Consider the following 19555-nt stretch of genomic DNA (forward strand, 5'->3'; position numbering starts at 1 on the left):
CAGTCCATGTCCACTGCTCATGTCCATTCTTCTGCACATTTTTCTTATACTTTTCCTCCATTTCCTTAAAAAAATAAATCTTTCCTCATCTCAGTAAGGCAACAACTTAAATCTAGACTTGGACTTAGAAAGACTTTATTGGTCACAGTAGCTTAATTGCACCTAAAAACACACTTCAAAAACACTAGTTGAAAGAAAAATAGGTGTAAGATACCTATAAGCAATAATAAAAATAAATAAATAAATAAAATACAATAGTATAAGCAAAGCTACTGCTTCTATATGGACAAATCTACAAGATATAGAAACAGAAGTAAATGTACACTATACAAATTATATGGTGCAATAATATGGATGGAGGAGCATTAACATGAACCATGGACTAATCATAAACTGTTTAATTAATTAAATTAATTAAATGTCTTTCTTTTATTTAATGTCTTTCAGATTATATTTCTTCTTAAGCGTGGGTTAACCCCAAAACTGAGAAGTTTGTCCAAATGTTGTCGAGCTTGCAACCTGTTGATATTTTAGCAGTTGATTATTTTAAACCATAATGGACGCTGGACGGTAGCTGGTGAGGCTATCCTTCAGTCTGCCTGAGCAGAATGACAATTAAAATCTCAAAATACTAGGTTTGTGAAAAAATAAAATAACTTATTTATGATTAATTTTATTAGCACAACTGTTTATACCTCAGTAGGTCTACATGTACAATGTTATATCCTTAATCAGCCATGCGAAAACTAAGCTGCTGTCCAGATACCTGAGTGAGCCCAATCAGTGGTGCAGCAGGTGTTCTAATGAGTTGAGGACGCGGATTTAGAGCCGGACGGTCCGTACACTCCCGTGGTCACAACTTTAATTCCAGCTCTTCTTATTGTGGCAGCTTTTCAGATCATGTTTGTGTTGTTTTGCCTTCTTTGGAGACTGTTTCACGGTACATTGGGAGGTCCGGTTCAGCACGTGACATGGTCGGAGCAGGTGAATCCATTAAAGCCCCAACAACAACAACAGGACGCAGCCCCGAGACTTTCATTTTACCAGCTGCCCATGTTTCTGCACGCACCGGGGCCCCTGGTGGCACCGGAACTGTTTCGCCCTACCCCCTATAGAACGGCGCTTTCGCCCGGTGTGACTGCGCTGCTGTTACCGCAAACGGGACAACAACAACAGGCGGTTGAGGGAGCTGGCGGACGCGCCGTGGAGGTGTGGTGCGGTGTCGGCGCTGTGTCCGTGCGCCTGGACCGCGCGCAGCTGGGCGCGTGGACCGTTCCATCCCTCTTCCGACTGGGCTCGTGTGAAACCAGCAGGAACACCCCCGGCTTCCTCTACTTCCATTACCCGTTAACGGAGTGCGACGGACAAGTAAAGGTCAAACCATGTCTTATAATATATCAAATAAACTTTTTTTTTTTTAGTGCCAAACCAAATTGTACTGATTAGTTCATGATACAACACTTTTTAAGCTAATACCATACAGGTACAAAATGAAAACAGTGGCTTCACAAGCAGAGTACCTATTCCAGGCATTTATTATTGTTGTTATTACTTTTTTCAGGCAGTAAAACGTTTTACTTGAACCACATTTATCTGAATAGTTCTGAGTGGATTAATTGCTGTAATTCTCAGGTTGTTGGTGGTCAGCTGGTGTATACCTATTTGCTGCACTATACCCCAGCTCCAGAAGGATATGTCATCAGAGTTGCACCGCTGAGAGTTCCCATCCACTGCCACTACAACAGGTAATCATTAAAATCTCCTATTTGCTAAAAATGTTATCCATCGCTACCATTCACTGTCTTCCAAGGCGCTCAGTGGTATTACAATAACTGTGTTGCAGCCACTGAAAATACGCATAAAAGCTGGTTGCTCTATCGTGGCTACATCCCAATTGTTCTCCTCACGTAAACAGGAAGCAGTCGTGGTTATTATTTGTTCTCTAAAATAAAGAAGGAGGAGCTACGATGGATCTCTGTGGAGACAGTATACATGAGACTAGTCTGAAGCTCGTCTTGTGTAGTTTTTGCACAGAGCAGGGAGGATAAAGAAATGGAGAAACGCATCATAAACATGGCCTCAGATGATCGGTCAGAAAAATGATTGGCAAAGACGTCTCATCTTCTGTATCCGCGTGTCCTGTGAAGGGTCGCGGGAGGTGCTGGAGCCTGTCCCAGCTGTCATCGGGTGAGAGGCGGGGTACACCCTGGACAGGTCACTAGTCTATCTCAGGGCTAGCACAGAGAGACAGACAACCATTCACACTCACATTCACACCTACAGCCAATTTAGAATCACCAGTAAACCTAATGCGCATGTCTTTGGACGGTGGGAGGAAGCCTGGAGAGAACCCACGCAGACACAGGGAGAACATGCAAACTCCACACAGAAAGGCCCAATCAGCCTGTGGATTCAACCCAGAACCTTTCTGCTGTGAAAGTGCTAACCACCACCCCACTGTGCCACCCCGATTGGCAAAGATGTGTTTCTCAATTTCTTTTTCCTCCCTTAGGCTAAATTAAGAGCGACTGAAATACCACAGATGGGCAGAGAAAATAAGAACTTGTCAACAAAAGTGGGAGCTCACTTGGAACGACTTGACAAAATTCTTGTTTTGTTTCAGGTTCCATTACTCTTACCAAGTAGGCTTCAGGCCTCAAGTTCAGCTGATGACGTTTATAAAGGGCATCAGAAGCAAACTCGCCTTCAGCCTCACCGTCTGCAATGGTAACACGGCAAAAAAGTCTCGTCACGGTATCATCTGAGAAGATTTAGACTGGTGTATCTAAAACAAAAGCAGCTCAAACCTTGCCTTTTGTTTTAGACATGTTAACTGTGAATATGTTGAATAATCAGCATTTGATTGTTTAAGAATAAGATCAATTATTTGTGCCAGCAGGCTTTTAAGATCTAAATCAAGCGTTAAGATGTAGTGATACTGGTACAAGGCTGCAACAAACAAATGCATAGTCTATATCTGGAAGACTCGACCTGGGTTCTGCTCAAGGTTTCTTCATGTTAATCGAGTATTTTCGTCTTAAAGCCTGCAGTGGGGAGGGTCTTGAGACAATCTGAGCTGTTATTGGCACTATTAACTTGAATTAACTTGTAGTCCCGTTTACTTTGCGACTTTAATTAGGTTCTCTTTGTATTCATGTGTCTGTCCCGTAACAGCCCAGTGGGAGCCCATCCTTCCAGGGCAGTGGTTCTATTTGGGGGAGCCAGTGTATTTTGTGGCCCAGACAGGAATTCTTTTGCCTGGGGAGAGGCTTTACGTGGACTCGTGCTATGCTACAAGCTCCAAAGATCCAAAAGACACGCTCAAAGTGGATATTATCACCAACTACGGGTGTGTTTTCTAGTAATGACGATCATACACATTGATTACAGTAACTGCTTTGCTGCTTGACACGCCTTAATTAATTAGTTGTGTGTTTTCTTTGCTTTGATTGCAGCTGTATGACGGACAGCAGGAGGGAAGGGAGCAGGTCTCAGTTCCTGTTGGGAGGGGGCAATGTGCTAAAGTTCTCCATCGATACTTTTCTCTTCAGTGAAATCCCACAAGTAAGAGCAATAAATTGTAATAAGATGCAAAGAATCACTTATTCTTATCAAGCAGAGAGCAGACCTCTTCTCAGATTGGGCTTTGTCTAGTCCTTCCATAATCTTAATGTGTTTGAGAACAATTCCTCTATTTGCTATCATGCTTGGATAATTTTTCTTACTGAAACATCCACTTCTCTTTCTCAGTTCTCTGAGCTAAAACGAACTGAACCTTACATCCCCTCAATCTCTGGTATTTGTCTCCTAGCATAAAAAAAACAACACGTGCAAGAGTTCATTGGTGAACAGGTGAAGAAGCTTATGGGCTTGGTTAAATTTTGGGATGCATCATCAGTAGTGCTCCTCTGGTTCACGGGGTGTTTCGGGCCTCATCAGAGGCGGACGGCTACAGGGCGATCAGTCCTGAGCCTGCATCCCGTGCCCAATTGTTCATGAGAGTCGCCTTGTTGTTACGTTGCGGACATCTCATGGGATTATGTGAGGCAGGGGTCCAGCAGGGGTCCAGCAGGGGTCCTTCCTCTTCATCCAGAGATACTGGCTGCTTCTTTCTGCTGCCCTATGATGCATTTCTGATGGCAATGCTCTGACTCTGGCCCCTGACTTTTGGTGGTAGATGTTGCCACAAACCCTCTGCACCCAACCTCCACTGGGTGGACTTCTGTGTTCCAGCCTCGATGCTTTGTTTCAGCAGCTAACTCAGCGTGGCGCAGATGTTTTTGCTTGTGTTCCTCCTCCATGGAATCCTCCCAGGGTACAGTCAGCTTCTTTAGAGAAGGGGACCAGAGCACCAGATCAGGTCTTAAGGAGGTAGTGGCGATCTCTGGAGGGAAGACAAATGGCACAGATGGCATTAGTGCTCTTTAACGGGCCTCTTTGCTGCTTTTGGGTTAGTTCTTTGTCGGCAGTAGATTTCTAGGGAAAGATCCATCGTGGTTTTGTTGATCTTTTTGTCCAAACATTAAAATTCCCCTGTTGTTTGTGTCTAGGTGCAGTACCTCCACTGTTCTATGTCAGTTGGTTTCACCAGTTCTCCGACCGCAAAGTCCTGCAACTATAACAAGGCTGCTGGCAGGTAGGCTACCAGTATTGTTTAAGGGAAATATTAGGCTTTATTTTCTGTTACATACTGTGTGTAATGTTACAATGCTGGACAACTATGTGGCCAAGGTTTATAACTGAATGTTAAAGGTTCTACTTTTGTGCAAAAATGACACAATACTTGAGTAGTATTGTAGGTATTTAAAGTATTTCAGCATACCTCCGTATAATTCACAGGATTATTTTGGTCATGTCTGCAGGTGGGAGGAGTTGAACGCGTCACCCTTGGTATGTTCCTGCTGTAACTCCGTCTGCAGTGAAATACAACCACGTAAGTTACGAACGTAGTCGGATTGAATCACACTGCAGCTACCTGGAGAAAAGCACACACATCCTAGAAATGAATGGTGATTGCCAGCAGTCGCAGCTTGAACATTTCTGTAATATGCAGCGATCAGCCACAACATTAAAACCACTGACGGGAGAAGTCAATAACATTGACCATCTTTTGACAATACAGTGTTCTGCTGGGAAACTTTTGGACCTGGCATTCATTGGTGTGGATGTTACTTAGACATGTAGCACCCACCTAGACCAGACCAGGCACCCCCACCCCATAGCAACTCCTTGATGGCAGCACCTGGCCTCCAAATTCACTAGACCCCAAACTGATTAAGTATCTGTAGGATGATCCACAGAGGCCCCTCCCCTCAAAGGCCCCCACTAACAACATCCTGTTGCCAGACATCACAGGACACCCTCAGAAGGCCCATGTCCATTCTCTGATGAGCCACATCTGAAGGCACAAGGGAGACCATAATGTTATACCTGATCGGTGTATATAGTAATCTGTCTGTTCATTAAAATGAAAAGAGCGCACTAACTAGACTTTTCTCATATCCTCAGCTGTCAACACCGTCAGTAGTTCAGGCTGGCTCGTTGAACAAAATGCTGAAATGAAACCAAGGTCAATGGGGATACCCTTTCAAACAGAAGAGGGACCAGAAATGGTCCATCTGGAAGAGAAGAGGAAAGACACAATTGACGTGCACCTTAAAGATAAACCTACTTTCCCACTCGGGACCCACATTCTCAGTGGGAAGGAAAAAGAAGGGGTCCTTGCTGAGAAAAAGGAATGGAGGCTAGGTACAGTCAGCCTGAAGAAAAAGGATGGTAGTGATGCAGACGTTGCGGTCATGAAGGCGGGCAGCCAGCAGACACAGTCTAAAACGTACGGCACTGTAATGTCTGATGACACCAGACCTCAGGAAAAAGCCAGGGAGTGGGTAGAAAAATACAATATTGATTCTGTGACTAGTTTGTACAGGAACAACGGTAGTGCTGATGTTACTGGTACCAGTACTATCGCAAGAAATGTCAGCTATGGTCCAAAATATAATGCAAGCAATCCTGGTTCTACTGAAGATGTTTCCACAGCTGTAATTACTGTCGTTACGTGTTCTAATGGTGACAAAATGAGTTGTAGTTCTACTCAGAGTGCAATCCAGCAGGAAAGCAGTGCTGAACACGGCACCATGCCTATTGCTGGTGGTGCTGGAAAGAACTTTATCACCTCTACAAGTGGAGTTAATCCTGTATCTGATTCTAATGCCTATAAGAGTCTATCTGGGAGCAGATTAGCTGGCATGCATTCTTCTACTAGTGACTTTAAAACTGACTCCACTGGTTTTCCAGGCGTCGGAAAGGAGCTGGATAAGTCAGACACAAAACAGATCAAGTGTACTAATAAATCTGTGGAGATTCAGGCAGGGTTTTCCGTTAACGGTGAAGGATCGGGTCGAGACGGTCTTCTGCGGATCAGAGGGTTAGAATCGGGCGCGTCTGCTCAGTCGGCCGGGGTTCAGGACCCACCCTGTGTAGACGGGTTCATCGGCGTGCAGGATTTTGATTCTGGAGTTGAAGAGGGGGATGGTCTTCATCTGAGTCAGTTTACTGGTGGAGTAAAGAGAAGAAGACTAGAATTTTCTGATGTTGCAAGACCACCGAGCTACGATTCTGTTAGTTCAGACTGAATGCGCAAAGAAACACTACACTGACGGTTACTGCTGCCTTGCGAGGAGTTGGTGCTAGGAGGGGCCCTGCACAGTTTGGGTTGAGATTATTTCTTCTAATCGACTTATTTTACAAGTGCAGACTGAAGCACCAGAAACGTATTCTTGTGAAAACGTTATGTTAATATGCTGGTCTGTTGAATTCAATTGCATGGGGTTGCATAAAGGAAGTTTTAAAGGAGAAGACAAGTATGGTCCAGTTGAAAGTCACAGTTCTCTCATTAGCTGAATACTGGAACACAGATGGTCTCTAATTATTAGTCAGCTTTATCAGGACTCTAGTGCAATTGGATTTGCCCCAATTTTTGTCCCAATCAACGTGTTTGGTCCCCCCTTAAAATACTCACAATGAAAGGCAGATGCCAGCCATACCTGGTTAGGACTAGAACAGGAGGAAGTAGACACAGAACCTGATGTTCACATGTTGTGTCCTGTAAGAAATGTAAGAAATAAACTGCTCAGACTCATCCCTTATTTTGACTTATTTCAAGTTTGTGTGGATGACACTGTCTGCATCACTGTTGCACAATGAGGGTTCGCATGTATCTTTAAATACACATTAACATGAATCCAACATATTAAAGCAAATGGATAAATGGAGGCAGAGGATTTCTTTATCTTTCAGTCACAAATGCACACATTGAGCGGCACACAGGAGCTCTCTGAAGCCGGACACCGGTTCACTCGCAGCACAAGACTAGGCGGTAACTGCACACAATAAATTTTATTTTGCACTTTTTACTTTTTTCTACGAGTGGTGTGGTGGTAAGCAGTGATGCCTCACAGCGAGAAGGTTCTGGGTTTGAATCCACTGGCCGACTAGGGCCTTTCTGTGTGGAGTTTGTATGTTCTCTGTGTCTGCGTGGGTTCTCTCCAGGTACTCCAGCTTCCCCTCACCGTCCAAAGACATGCTTATGCGGTTCATTGGTGATTCTAAATTGGCCGTAGGTGTGAGTGTCCAGAGTGTACCCCGCCTATCGCCCAATGACAGCTGGGATAGGCTCCAGCCCTCTTTTCCCACTGATTTCATTTCACTCCAACTGTTCCCGAAATACTCAAATATTGAAAACACTAGGCCCAACCTATTCTGTCACTTTATTTATTTTTATTGACACATTTAACTTGTTAACTCCTGCTTTAATAACACACCCAGATGCCAGAGAAAAGCATTTATTTGGAAAAATTACAAAAAAAAAGATCACAGAGCATTACAGTGACTTTAGTTTTGGTTTAGACGTGAACAGAAGTCTAAGTGCTTTAAACATCTATAGTGGTGTGATTGAATATTCAAAAGAATCCATTTAACGTTTGGCAACGCTGTTCACAATTGTACTCATTCAAGATTTAAGTAGAGGCACTGCGACTGCAAAGAGAAAAACCCAAAGTGCAGATTCTATCAGGCCTCAACAGATGTGTACTATGCACATGTTTCAGAAAGCAGCAGAATTACTCGCGTAGATTATAAAGATGGTATTTGAAGGCAACGGTTCTTCACACCAGCTTTGTAATTGAATGCAGTCTGCTGTTCACCGACTTCGCTGCACATGTCTAAGAGTTCTTCTGTGGTACCTTAATCGTCACCTGAAAACAAAAGGTAAAAAAATAGGTTTATGATTTCAAAATAGAAAGCTTATTTCAGGTATTCAGAAAAACTGCAACGCATGGCATGATCATGGTTAATTCTCAGCTATACTGTGCATTCAAATTAAATTGTAAGTATTAAAGCAATGACTCTCCATCTAAATCTCTTCTAAATATATTAATATTTAAAGTAAAGCTTACTGCACTGAGGTTGGGCTACTTTTAGATGTGCTAATATATTTTACATAAACACTCATGTGAAAGTACAGTTTGGTATATAAAATGTGATTTGCGTGCTACAATATTTGACCCATAGATCAGACAGAATACTGCACACAGTATTTTAAAATGAAACAAAGCATTACTTTCTATGTGTTGATTGTAATATAAATGGTAGATGTCTAATTATGTAAAAGTTGATGATAACTAACTACTAAGTTGACAATTCTATATATTTGCAAATAATTATTAGCTGTGGATGCTCACGGGAAGTGATTTATCTCATAAGCTTCATAAATTCTAAAGTTTATAGTTCGTAATTACCGTTTTAACTTCTGTGTAGTTCTCCAGACCATACTCTCCGAGCTCTCTGCCATTCCCTGAAGCCTTGTAACCTCCAAACGGAGCTTGAGCGCCAAACACGTCGTAGCAGTTAATCCTGCAGAAGGACAAACATACGATGAACAAACCATAATGAGCCACAGTGTTCTGCTCTAAAACTACTTTCAAACATACAGCGTCCGACACAGGAAGAGGACACTGAGGAGAGGTAATACAAGTCAGAAGAAAATCTGTTTTAATTACAAATATATATGTAATATTTAGGTCGAAATAATCAAAATATGTTTTTAACCCCTGCATAGATTTCATGTGAACTAATATCAGTTCTGACGTATTCTTTATGAACGTCAAGTGAACTATTACGTAGGCTTTCTTCTTCTTTTTAGGCAGTTTTGACACTACAGGGTAAATTACTGCCCTCTGCAGGGTAAACTTTACTATGACTGCTCTCAAAGAAGAACATTTCTGCAAGTCTGCAGTTTGCTAAACAAGACAGAAGATTATTGGGAAAATGTTTTGTGGATGGATGAAACCAAACCAGAGCTGGGACAGGGGACTGATGAAAATGTTTAGCTGCTGTTATTGCTGCACACACCAGATACTGAAAACAAGGGTTCACACACTTTTGCATCTCTGAATTCAGTATTAGCATAGCATAATAATGTCAATGATAACGTCTTTCTTACCAAACTGTGCCGGCACGGAGTCCGTTGGAGATGTAGTTGGCCTTATCCAGATCTTTAGTAAAGATGGCGGCTGCGAGACCATATTTTGAATCGTTGGCTCTTGTTACCACCTCTTCCAGTGATTTAAACTTGAGGATCTGCATCACTGGCCCAAAGATCTGGAAGACAAGAGAGAAAACACAATAAAAAATATTCAATTAAAAATGAACAATTACATTTATTTGCCGTTACAGTTTTGACTCTTCCCTCTCCTCCCTACAGGCTTTGCACACCTAGTTTTGGGCCGTTTGTCTCATTGTCCCAGACTGGATGGAAAGTATCTAATAACAGTATCTATCAACATCTTCAGTTCAGTGGCTTCATTTGCCATTTAGTTAGTCATTTAATTATCCACACTATCCTACCTCTTCCCTGGCGATGGTCATGTTGTCCTGGACATCTCCAAAGACAGTGGGTTGGATGAAGTACCCTCTGTCAGCCGCCACTCCTCCTCCACACATCAGCTTGGCTCCTTCTTTTTTCCCAGTGCTGATGTAGCCGAGAATCTTGTTAAACTGCTCCTGATCCACCTGAGATGGGTCATCACAGAAAAAGCGCCAAGTGAACGAGAAAGTTTGCGCCAAAGTATTACTGTATGATGATATTCGCTGAAAGTGCTTATTATTTTAGGTCGCTGTGAGCAATTCTGTGTGCTACCTGAGGACCCTGCTCGGTCTTCAAGTCAAAAGGGTTTCCCACTACTCGTTTTTTAGCTCTCTCGACACTGCGCGCCACAAACTCGTCGTAGATGTCTGCTTGCACGTAGGTCCGAGAGCCGGCACAGCAGCACTGGCCTTGGTTGAAGAAGAGAGCAAAGTGGGACTGCTCCACAGCATGTTCCACTGAAATACAGAAAAAAAAAAAAACACTTTATAAAGGGAAATGTTCTTTAAATAACAATAATAGAGAATGATTTGATGTGTCGCTTTACCAAATACTTGTAAAGCTACACTGCATAACAATTCTGGCTAAAGTGCAGAAGGCCTAAAGGTGTGATCACAGTACTATACGGTCTATAAAGAGGACACATACTATCAGCATCAGACAGGATGATGTTAGGACTTTTTCCTCCCAGTTCCAGAGTGACTCTCTTCAGGTTAGTCTTGCCAGCGGCCTGTTGGATTAGATGACCGACCTGAAAGCCAAAGATAGAAACTGTTATTGTAGATTTCACCAGAGAAATGAGCCACTCTGGAGTCTTTGATTTGTTCCTTCTCTGCAGTTAAGCCATCCATGCGGCAGAAGAGTGAAAAATAAATGTGCATCCTCTGCTTAAAAGCAAAATTAACTAAATTGACTAAATTTCTATTTCTGTTCCATGTGCTGATTGACTTGACCTTCATCTAATCATTTTAACTTGGTAACTGACAACAGTACGTCACATCTCTGTGGGCTGAATTATTTCTAGTGAACATAGAGCAGGTAATGAAAGAGAAAGACGTTTCTACCTCTGTTGATCCGGTGAAGGCCACCTTGTCGACATCCATATGGCTTGCAATGGCAGCTCCAGCTGATGGACCCATGCCAGGCAATATATTCACAACACCTTCAGGGAAACCCACCTGGAACAAAGGCACATCATGGAATCACTGATAAAATACAGTCACACACTTTAATATTCTAATATTTCATTGCACCGCCTTTAGCTTTGATTACAGCACACGTTCACTGTGGCATCGTTTCGATAAGCTTCTGTCACAAGATTTATCTTCATCCAGTGTTGCATTAATTTTCACCAATTAAGAAGAAAATTAGTTACGAAAACATGATAATTCACTGCTTCTAAGTTATATATATTTGAAGAGTTAAAGGAACCCATTGGTGAAAGAGAGGACAGCTCGCAGCAAAAGACCGCTGTGGTGAGTTAAGTTGACGCTTTCTAACAACATATTTCTCTGCATTACATTATTTTAATTGTTTGTATAACAGAGTTTTTACAGCGTGTGTCCAGTGCATGATTTTGTAAGAGAGGAGGATTAGTAAAAAAACACTGACTTGATAGTTTTAATTCTTTCCTTTGCATTTAATTTCTATCTATTAATTATTTCCTTGTAAATTCACATTAACAAAAAAAAAAAACAAAAGTACCTCTTTGATCAGGCTGGCGACATAGAGAGCTGTGAGCGGTGTCTGCTCTGCAACTTTCATCACCACAGTGTTACCGGTAGCAAGGGCAGGGCCGAGCTTCCAGGCCTGCATCAGCAGAGGGAAGTTCCACTGCAGGGAGGTAAGGAAAGAGGAACGTTCACACATCACTAGGAGACATATGGTCACATTACAGTCTGTGTAGCTCCAACTCGGCTTTGCACACTTTGTCTTATAGATCAAAGTTGTGGACTGATAAGTATGATTTAATTAACTGATCCCACGAGGGAAATCATATAACCGCAGCATTCAACAAAACATTGGGAAAGCCAGTGAACGGCGCAGCCAGGCAGATTTCCTGAACTGTCACACAGGGGGGCCATTTAATCTTGCTTACAGTGAATGAACTTCCTCTCAAGGTCATTTACCGTGAACCGGATGTGTTGCTGCGGCAACCAAACCAACAAGTGTTTTGAAGACTCATAACCACATCGGTTCATCAACAGTTCAACCCAGAAACACATCCTTTAAACTGTGTGCAGCTACAACACTGCAAATTTCCCCACTGTGGGATAAATAAAGGATTATCTTATCTTATAAAATATGGAGAGCCAGAAAGGGATGTATAAGAAAGATGAGCCATGTTAATAACACACCCTGAACATAAACTATTGTTTTTGGCTCAGTATTACTAGCACGCAAACACAGATTATTGGTTATGCGTTCTTTTTCAGGGATCACAGTCTTAAGTTCTATTCATCAAAGGCATAAGTGAACACACGCTGTATTTATGCAACACAATTTGAAATATTTTAAGCTCTTCCTCTGTGCCCTCACCTACCACCTCCTTACCGGTATTATCTGTCCACAGACTCCAACAGGTTCGTGTCTAGTGTAGCAGAAATAATCGCCGTCGATGGGGATGGTCTTTCCCTCCCATTTGTCCGCCCAGCCGGCATAGTACCTGAACAGAAAACACACACCTTCTGACTTACTGAAAAAGCAGACCTACACTGTCTGGGGCGACGCTACCAGCTGTTCTGTTATTTCCTTCAACTAGTGCACCGTCTTGTCATATGGAAAACTAGTCTTCTGCTTTTTACTAGTGATGTTCTACATTTAGTTTTATTAGACCAGGGGTGTTAAACTCATTTTAGTTCAGGGGCCACACACAGCCTAATTTGGTCTGGAGCAGCAACATAATAGAATAATAACCTATAAATTTTGACAACTCCAATTTTTTTCCTTTGTTTTAGTGCAAAGAAGAACATTATGAAAATATTTTAATTTAATGAACTATCCTTTTACAAAAAAAATAAAAAATCATGAACAACCTAAGGAATCTTGGCAGTCTGCCGTCTAGTTCTGTTCATTCCACCCAATTCATCCTGAGGGCCTGACTGGATCCTCTGGTGGGCCGGTTTTGGCCACAGAGCCGTATGTTTGACACCCCTGCAGCGCACTATTTATAATCTTTTCACAGTAGAGCGGCCCGTGCCATGTCGACCATTGAAAAACCAAACTCTGGTATTACTCACCTTAAACATTTCACCACAGTGGGCACATCCACACAATAGGAAATAGCATACGGCTTCCCGTTGTCGAGAGTCTCCAGTTCCTGTGGTAACAAATATAGTTTTACGCTTTATATTCTATGTAAAAATACTGAAACACCATGAGCTGTGTACTGTCATGTGATATGAAGCACATTCAAATATCTTGGATAATAAATATAAATACATTTTTGAAATTCTGGGAGAAGACTAATGAATCAATGACGGCCCCAACAGTTATGTTAGCACTTGTTTAAATTAAAAAAATCTATAGAGATGTAAATAATAAAATACAGTCAAGTGAAAAAAAGGTAAGAACATCCCATGGAAATGTAGTTTTTTTTTCTCCAAACATATTTGTTGTGGTCTCTGTTGGTCAACCACTCCTGTGGTGTCGTCTTAAATCTCCTCCACTTGTTCATAATCTGTCCGACTGTGGATTTGTGGGTTCTAAACTCTTTAGAGATGGTTTTATAACCTTTTCCAACCCAATGAAAAGCAGCAACTGTTTTTCTGAGCTCCTCAGAAAGCTCCTTTGTCCGTGTCATCACACACTTCCCTAAACATGTGATGAGAAGATCAAACTGAGACAAATTCCTCATTATTTATTTATTTATTTTTATTTTTTTAACTAAATAGGGCAATGAACAGGTCTCACTACACTGACTGAAGTTTTCCTTGAAATTAACTTGTATTCCTAGAGGTGCGCAGACTATTGGACCTCACAGATATGTGACATTGGCTCATTCTTTTTATTTGTTTGATTGGGTTCACTTCGTCTACTTTCAGGACTTGTGTGAAAATCTGCTTATGTCATTTTTATGCAGAAATGTTTCTAACGGGTGCAAACAGTTTTAAGCAGCACTATATAACGTTAGCCCTTGACCTTGCTAACATGTAAATCTTTAACCTTGTCACTAGTGCTGACCTCGCTATATGTCCTCTCCTCACTTTTGCTGGTTACTTATTACTGATTATGACTTTACTTATATTATTATTGTACACCTATGGTTCATGTAGTGCCACAGAAAGGTATGGGATGCCTTTTCTTTGGTGCAGACTTTTTATCATAATGGGAGCATGTTATTCACTGGGCCGCTTCCGATAGAGATAATTTTTATTTCTTATGCATGCAATGAATTTCCATGGGATGCTTTTACTTTTTCACCCACGTATAAAAGTGGGATCATGTGATCCAGGATGAACTAAAAATAGCCTTGATTATTTCCCAGCTACTGTTCTGACATTTCATAGTTACTGACAGCAAGGTAGGCAGCATCCCTCTCAATGGCGTCTGCCAGACGGTGGAGTAGCAGTCCGCGCTGAGAGGCGTCCATCCGTCGCCATGGTGACCCCAACTTGAAGGCATCACGTGCCGCTTTTACCGCCTTGTCAACATCTTTCTGGTAATGTAAACACACACAATTAACTTAGTGAGTTGTATATATCCATGACAAGACTACAAATTATACATATTGAGTGATTTCAGTGATTGTCCTTAGCAGCACAATACAACAGACAGAGGGTGGTGCATTACAACATTCAAAGATTTCATAAAACATAATAAACCTTTTTTACTAACTTAATTTAAAAAAAATCTGAATTTATTTAACCTGAAAACCATCAAATGTTAAGCAAACTGCATGAAATCTTGGGTGGTTTTACAGAACAGACTGTTTTTTTTTTACCTTGTCTGCCTCTGCAACTTCACAGATGACTTCACCGGTCGCTGGATTGATGGTGGGGAAGGTTTTCCCACTCGCTGCATCCTGCCACTGATTGTTGATGAACAGCTGAAACATAAAAGGTGTGATCGCAAGTTCAGAATTTCCTGAATTTCTGAATAGAACATTTTTATTTTATGTTCTTAAAGAACAGGTAGATTTAAACGAACAGAATATTAAAAGGGAAGTTAAAAAGGACACTGCCGTCTTTATGGGTCGTATGACAGATGGGAATACTGACACGTTATATGTTCTTCTATGTGGAAGTTGCCTTAAAAATACACAGTACTGTGCAAAGATTTAGCCACTGTTTATGGCGAGTGCCTTATCTATGGTTCAGTCAGGGAGGCATATGATCCCTCCCAAGTTCATTCTTCAGCAGGACAGAGCAGTAAGTAGTAAATACCAAGAAGAACAAGAAGCCCTGTGGTCTGGACGGTGGCCAGACCACAACATTATTGGATTAGTCTGTGAGAGAAAGACTTCTTTAAAATGCTGTAACCTTCCAAGTAGCTGGAAAAACTGCTACTTTTAAGGCAACGGTTGCTTTCACAAGAGATTTAAGGTTTCCTGGGTGCCTCCTAGTGCACGACCATACCCGGCATCATGTGGTGAGAGTACGCAGACAGCTCCTGGAATTGATACAGCACACATTCTCTGTGGCATTGTTTTGATAAGCTTCTCCAATGTCACCAGATTTATTTCCATCCAGTGTTGCATCAAGATCTTGTATTGATGATGGGAGAATCTGACCACTGCACAAAGCCTTCTCCAGCACATCCCAAAGATTCTCAATGGGGTTAAGGTCTGGACTCTGTGGTGGCCAATCCATGTGTGAAAATGATGTCTCATGCTCCCTGAACCACTCTTTCACAATCTGAGCCCCATGAATCCTGGCATTGTCATCTTGGAATATGATCCACTGATGGAATAACCTGGTCATTCAGTATATTCAGGTAGTCAGCTGACCTCATTCTTTGGACACATACTGTAATGTTGCTGAACCTAGACCTGAGCAACTGCAGCAACCCCAGATCATAGCACTGCCCCCACAGGCTTGTACAGTAGACACTAGGCATGATGGGTGCATCACTTCATCTGCCTCTCTTCTTACCCTGATGCCCCCATCACTCTGGAACAGGGTAAATCTGGACTCATCAGACCACATGACCTTCTTCCATTGCTCCAGAGTCCAATCTTTATGCTCCCTAGCAAATTGAAGCCTTTTTTCTCCACTTAGCCTCACTGATTAGTGGTTTTCTTAAGGCTACACAGCTGTTTAGTCCCAATCCTTTGAGTTCCCTTCACATTGTTCGTGTTGAAAAGTTCTTACTTTCACTATTAAACGTAGCCCTGAGTTCTACTGTTGTTTTTCTTCCATTTGATTACACCAAACAGTTAAGAGATCGCCGATCACGACCACATTTCTTCCTGGAAGACGATGGTTCTCCACTATCCTTCCAGTTTTTAATAATGCGTTGGACAGTTCTTAACCCAATTTTAGTAATTTCTACAATCTCCTTAGATGTTTTCTCTGCTTGATGCATGACAATGATTTGACCCTTCTCAAACAGACTAACATCTTTTCCACGACCACAGGATGTGTCTTTAGACATGGTTGTTTAAGAAATGAGAAGCTACTCATTGCATCAGTTGGGGTTAAATAGTTGTCAGCTGAAAGATAATCACCCATGCAGTAATTATCCAACAGGAGGCTCGTACCAGTTTGCTAAATTAAATCCAGGTGGAGACTTTTATTCTTTGGCCAGGCAGTGTGTTTGCAAATTACATTTGCGCGCCCCCTGACCACACTTTGGGAATCCCTGCAGTATGACGTCTTTTCAAAGTGTTTCTTCAATTCTGACCAGTTGTTTGATTGCATTCTCTTCGTCTACATTTGCAGAAATGTTAAATTGTGAGAGATTAAGACACTTTTAAGCCGCCCCTGTATATTTATAGTCTTACAGTCTTGCATAACACTGATGTGGCCTTCTCTGAAAATAGGCTTGACACCCTTTATCTAGACAAATATTGTTTCTTTACTCTTTGTAGTTATTATCTACCTGTGCTGATGGGGAAAACACTTCTAAAAGCCTCAAGTCAGACTTTGCCCTGTGTGAAGAGAAAGCATATCAAACCTTTGACTCCTGCTTCATTAAGGAGGGGCTTTGAAACTTCCCTATTTGGTTTGAGATAAGGTATCCTGGGAGTTGGCAGCCATACCTTTTTTCTATTATATAACTTCAATTCCCGTCTCACCACGGGAAAATTTTCTCTGAAAAGTAGGATTTCGCAAGAGATTTTTCCTTGTTCCTTCCCACATAAAGACTTTTACGACTTCACTGTGCTCTTTACGATAATAGGATTTAAATCCAAAGTTGCAGGCTGCACGTTGTCATGTTTTCCAAGCGCATGCAAACATTGAACGAAATCAGTACACCAGCAGCAAACCTTAACTCCTCCTCAGCAGTAATTAATCATATTTTAGTCCTTGCACAGACATTTGTTCGTGACGCAGTTGTCAATTTTCCAACACGACCACACAGCTGCTAACTGTACCTTGTTATAGTGGACCTCGGGTTGGGTGTTGGGTGCAGGTACGGCAGCCGCAGAATAGTGACAGACCGAGAGTCGACTCAGTCGTGGAAGGGCCCGAGAAATTACAGTCCGGAGCATGGTGCTTCTTGCTTCACGTTACAAGGCGCAGAGACAAGCTGCACTTACCACAAGACCAACAACGGCAACAGGCAGGCAGCCTGAAAAGCAGAGATGAGACCACGCCCACATGCCTTACGTAATCACGTTACGCTAAAACGGCTAAAACCAACCTAACCGTCATCCTGGTCGCTTAATTTAATTTAATTTAAATGTATTTAATTTTATTTTTTACAGTTCTGTAGAAATGTTTTTGTTATGCCGCGATAGAAAAGCATATTAAAAAAATGTGCGGTATAAAAATATTAAAGATTGCGAAAGATTGCTGCCTTGAACTGAGCAACAATTTAATTTAATTTAATTTAATTTAATTTAATTTAATTTAATTTAATTTAATTTAATTTAATTTGAAATCGTAATGTTATTAAAAATTTTAATTTCCAAAAATTTCCAAAATTCAATTGAAATGTGCTTTGTTGTGTAGTATGAACTACAATATGTGGTACAAAAACATGAAATATTACCATGGATTGCTGCCTTGAGCTGAGCAAATTTTAGTTTGATTTGATTTGATTTGATTTAATTTAATTTACGACTGGGCCTTTCTGTGTGGAGTTTGCATGTTCTCCCTGTGTCTGCGTGGGTTCTCTCCAGGTACTCCAGCTTCCTCCCACCGTCCAAAGACATGCTGGTTAGGTTCATCGGTGATTCTAAATTGTGTGGTGTGAGTGTGAATGGTTGTCTGTCTCTCTGTATTAGCCTTATAGTCCCTGTCCAGGAGGTACCTGGCCCGAATACAGCTAGGATAGGCTAAATTATTAACAATTATTTGAAAATTCATGCAATCAAAAATATAATAAATTGATACTAGGTGGGTGGTCATTGTCATGTTCAATTCAATTCAATTTTATTTATATAGCGTCAATAACAATACAAATCGTCTCAAGACGCTTTACAAAAACCCGGCCTGAAACCCCCAGAGCAAGCCTGAAGGCGACGGTGGCAAGGAAAAACCCCCTTTTAACAGGAAGAAACCTTGAGCAGAACCCAGCTCATATGGAGGAACCCCATCTGCCTAAGGCCAGCCGGGTACAGACAGAAGAAAGAGAGAAGAGAACAGCAAGATAAACATACATCTGTCATAGATACACATATCTGACTAAAGCGTACATGTGGAATCTTATGATACAAACTTATGATGTTACATGACAGTTTGAAAATGTAAGAGGAATCATAGGCAGGTTGGAGAATTGTTCATTCTGGAGAATTGTTCATTCATGTTATGGCTGTTCTGTTCAAGCCCTATATCAGTGTCTTACTGATATCAACGTATGGATGTGTCAGAATTTCCTCCAACTAAACAAGGAGAAAACTGAAGTGATTGTCTTTGGTAGCAAAAAGGATAGGCTTGAACTAACAACATCACTCTCTAACAAGGGATTCCAGGTTAAGACCACTGTTAAAAACCTTGGAGTCCAAATTGACAGTGACCTCACATTTAACAACTACATCAAGTCAGTTTCTAAATCGGCTTTCTATCATTTAAAAAATATCTCAAAATTAAGAAGTCTCATGACAAAATCGGATCTGGAGAAACTCATTCATGCCTTTATATCCAACAAGCTTGACTACTGTAATGGTCTTCTTACAGGCCTACCCAAGAAAAACATCAGGCAGCTCCAGCTGATCCAGAACGCAGCTGCAAGGGTCCTTATAAGAGCAAAGAGGTCAGACCACGTCACACCTCTACTTAAAACTCTACACTGGCTACCAGTCAGTCAAAGAATAGATTTTAAAGTACTGCTCCTTGTTTTTAAATCATTAAATGGGAGAGGGCCCACTTATCTTGTAGACCTCCTTCAATATTACACCCCCTCTAGACCCCTTAGATCCCAAGACAGACTGCTTTTATCAAAACCAACTGTCAGAACCAAAAGTGGTGAAGCCGCCTTTAGTTTTTATGCTACTCAGCTGTGGAACCAGCTTCCCATTTTAAT

The 19555-nt window shown here is 41.5% G+C and overlaps 2 protein-coding genes across 2 annotated transcripts; one reads left to right on the plus strand and one right to left on the minus strand.

The window, feature by feature from the left end:
* Positions 1–702: 702 nt before the first annotated feature.
* Positions 703–7518, plus strand: LOC311496385 (uncharacterized protein). The gene is made up of 8 exons (XM_084556231.1): positions 703–1374; positions 1633–1745; positions 2624–2727; positions 3175–3349; positions 3456–3564; positions 4551–4636; positions 4863–4933; positions 5509–7518. The coding sequence occupies exons 1-8, from the start codon at positions 901–903 to the stop codon at positions 6633–6635; spliced, it is 2259 nt and encodes a 752-aa protein (XP_084412357.1). The 5' UTR covers positions 703–900; the 3' UTR covers positions 6636–7518.
* A 310-nt stretch (positions 7519–7828) lies between these two features.
* On the minus strand, positions 7829–17649 carry LOC311497044 (aldehyde dehydrogenase, mitochondrial-like). The gene is made up of 13 exons (XM_084557143.1): positions 17463–17649; positions 14868–14972; positions 14442–14582; positions 13165–13244; positions 12479–12590; positions 11630–11758; positions 10990–11103; positions 10574–10676; positions 10199–10383; positions 9907–10071; positions 9503–9660; positions 8799–8913; positions 7829–8255 (listed from the first exon to the last, which is right to left on the minus strand). The coding sequence occupies exons 1-13, from the start codon at positions 17577–17579 to the stop codon at positions 8223–8225; spliced, it is 1557 nt and encodes a 518-aa protein (XP_084413269.1). The 5' UTR covers positions 17580–17649; the 3' UTR covers positions 7829–8222.
* Positions 17650–19555: the final 1906 nt, after the last annotated feature.

Source organism: Chelon labrosus (genome assembly GCF_963514085.1).
Source record: "Chelon labrosus genome assembly, chromosome: 12".
Taxonomy (NCBI): domain Eukaryota; kingdom Metazoa; phylum Chordata; class Actinopteri; order Mugiliformes; family Mugilidae; genus Chelon; species Chelon labrosus.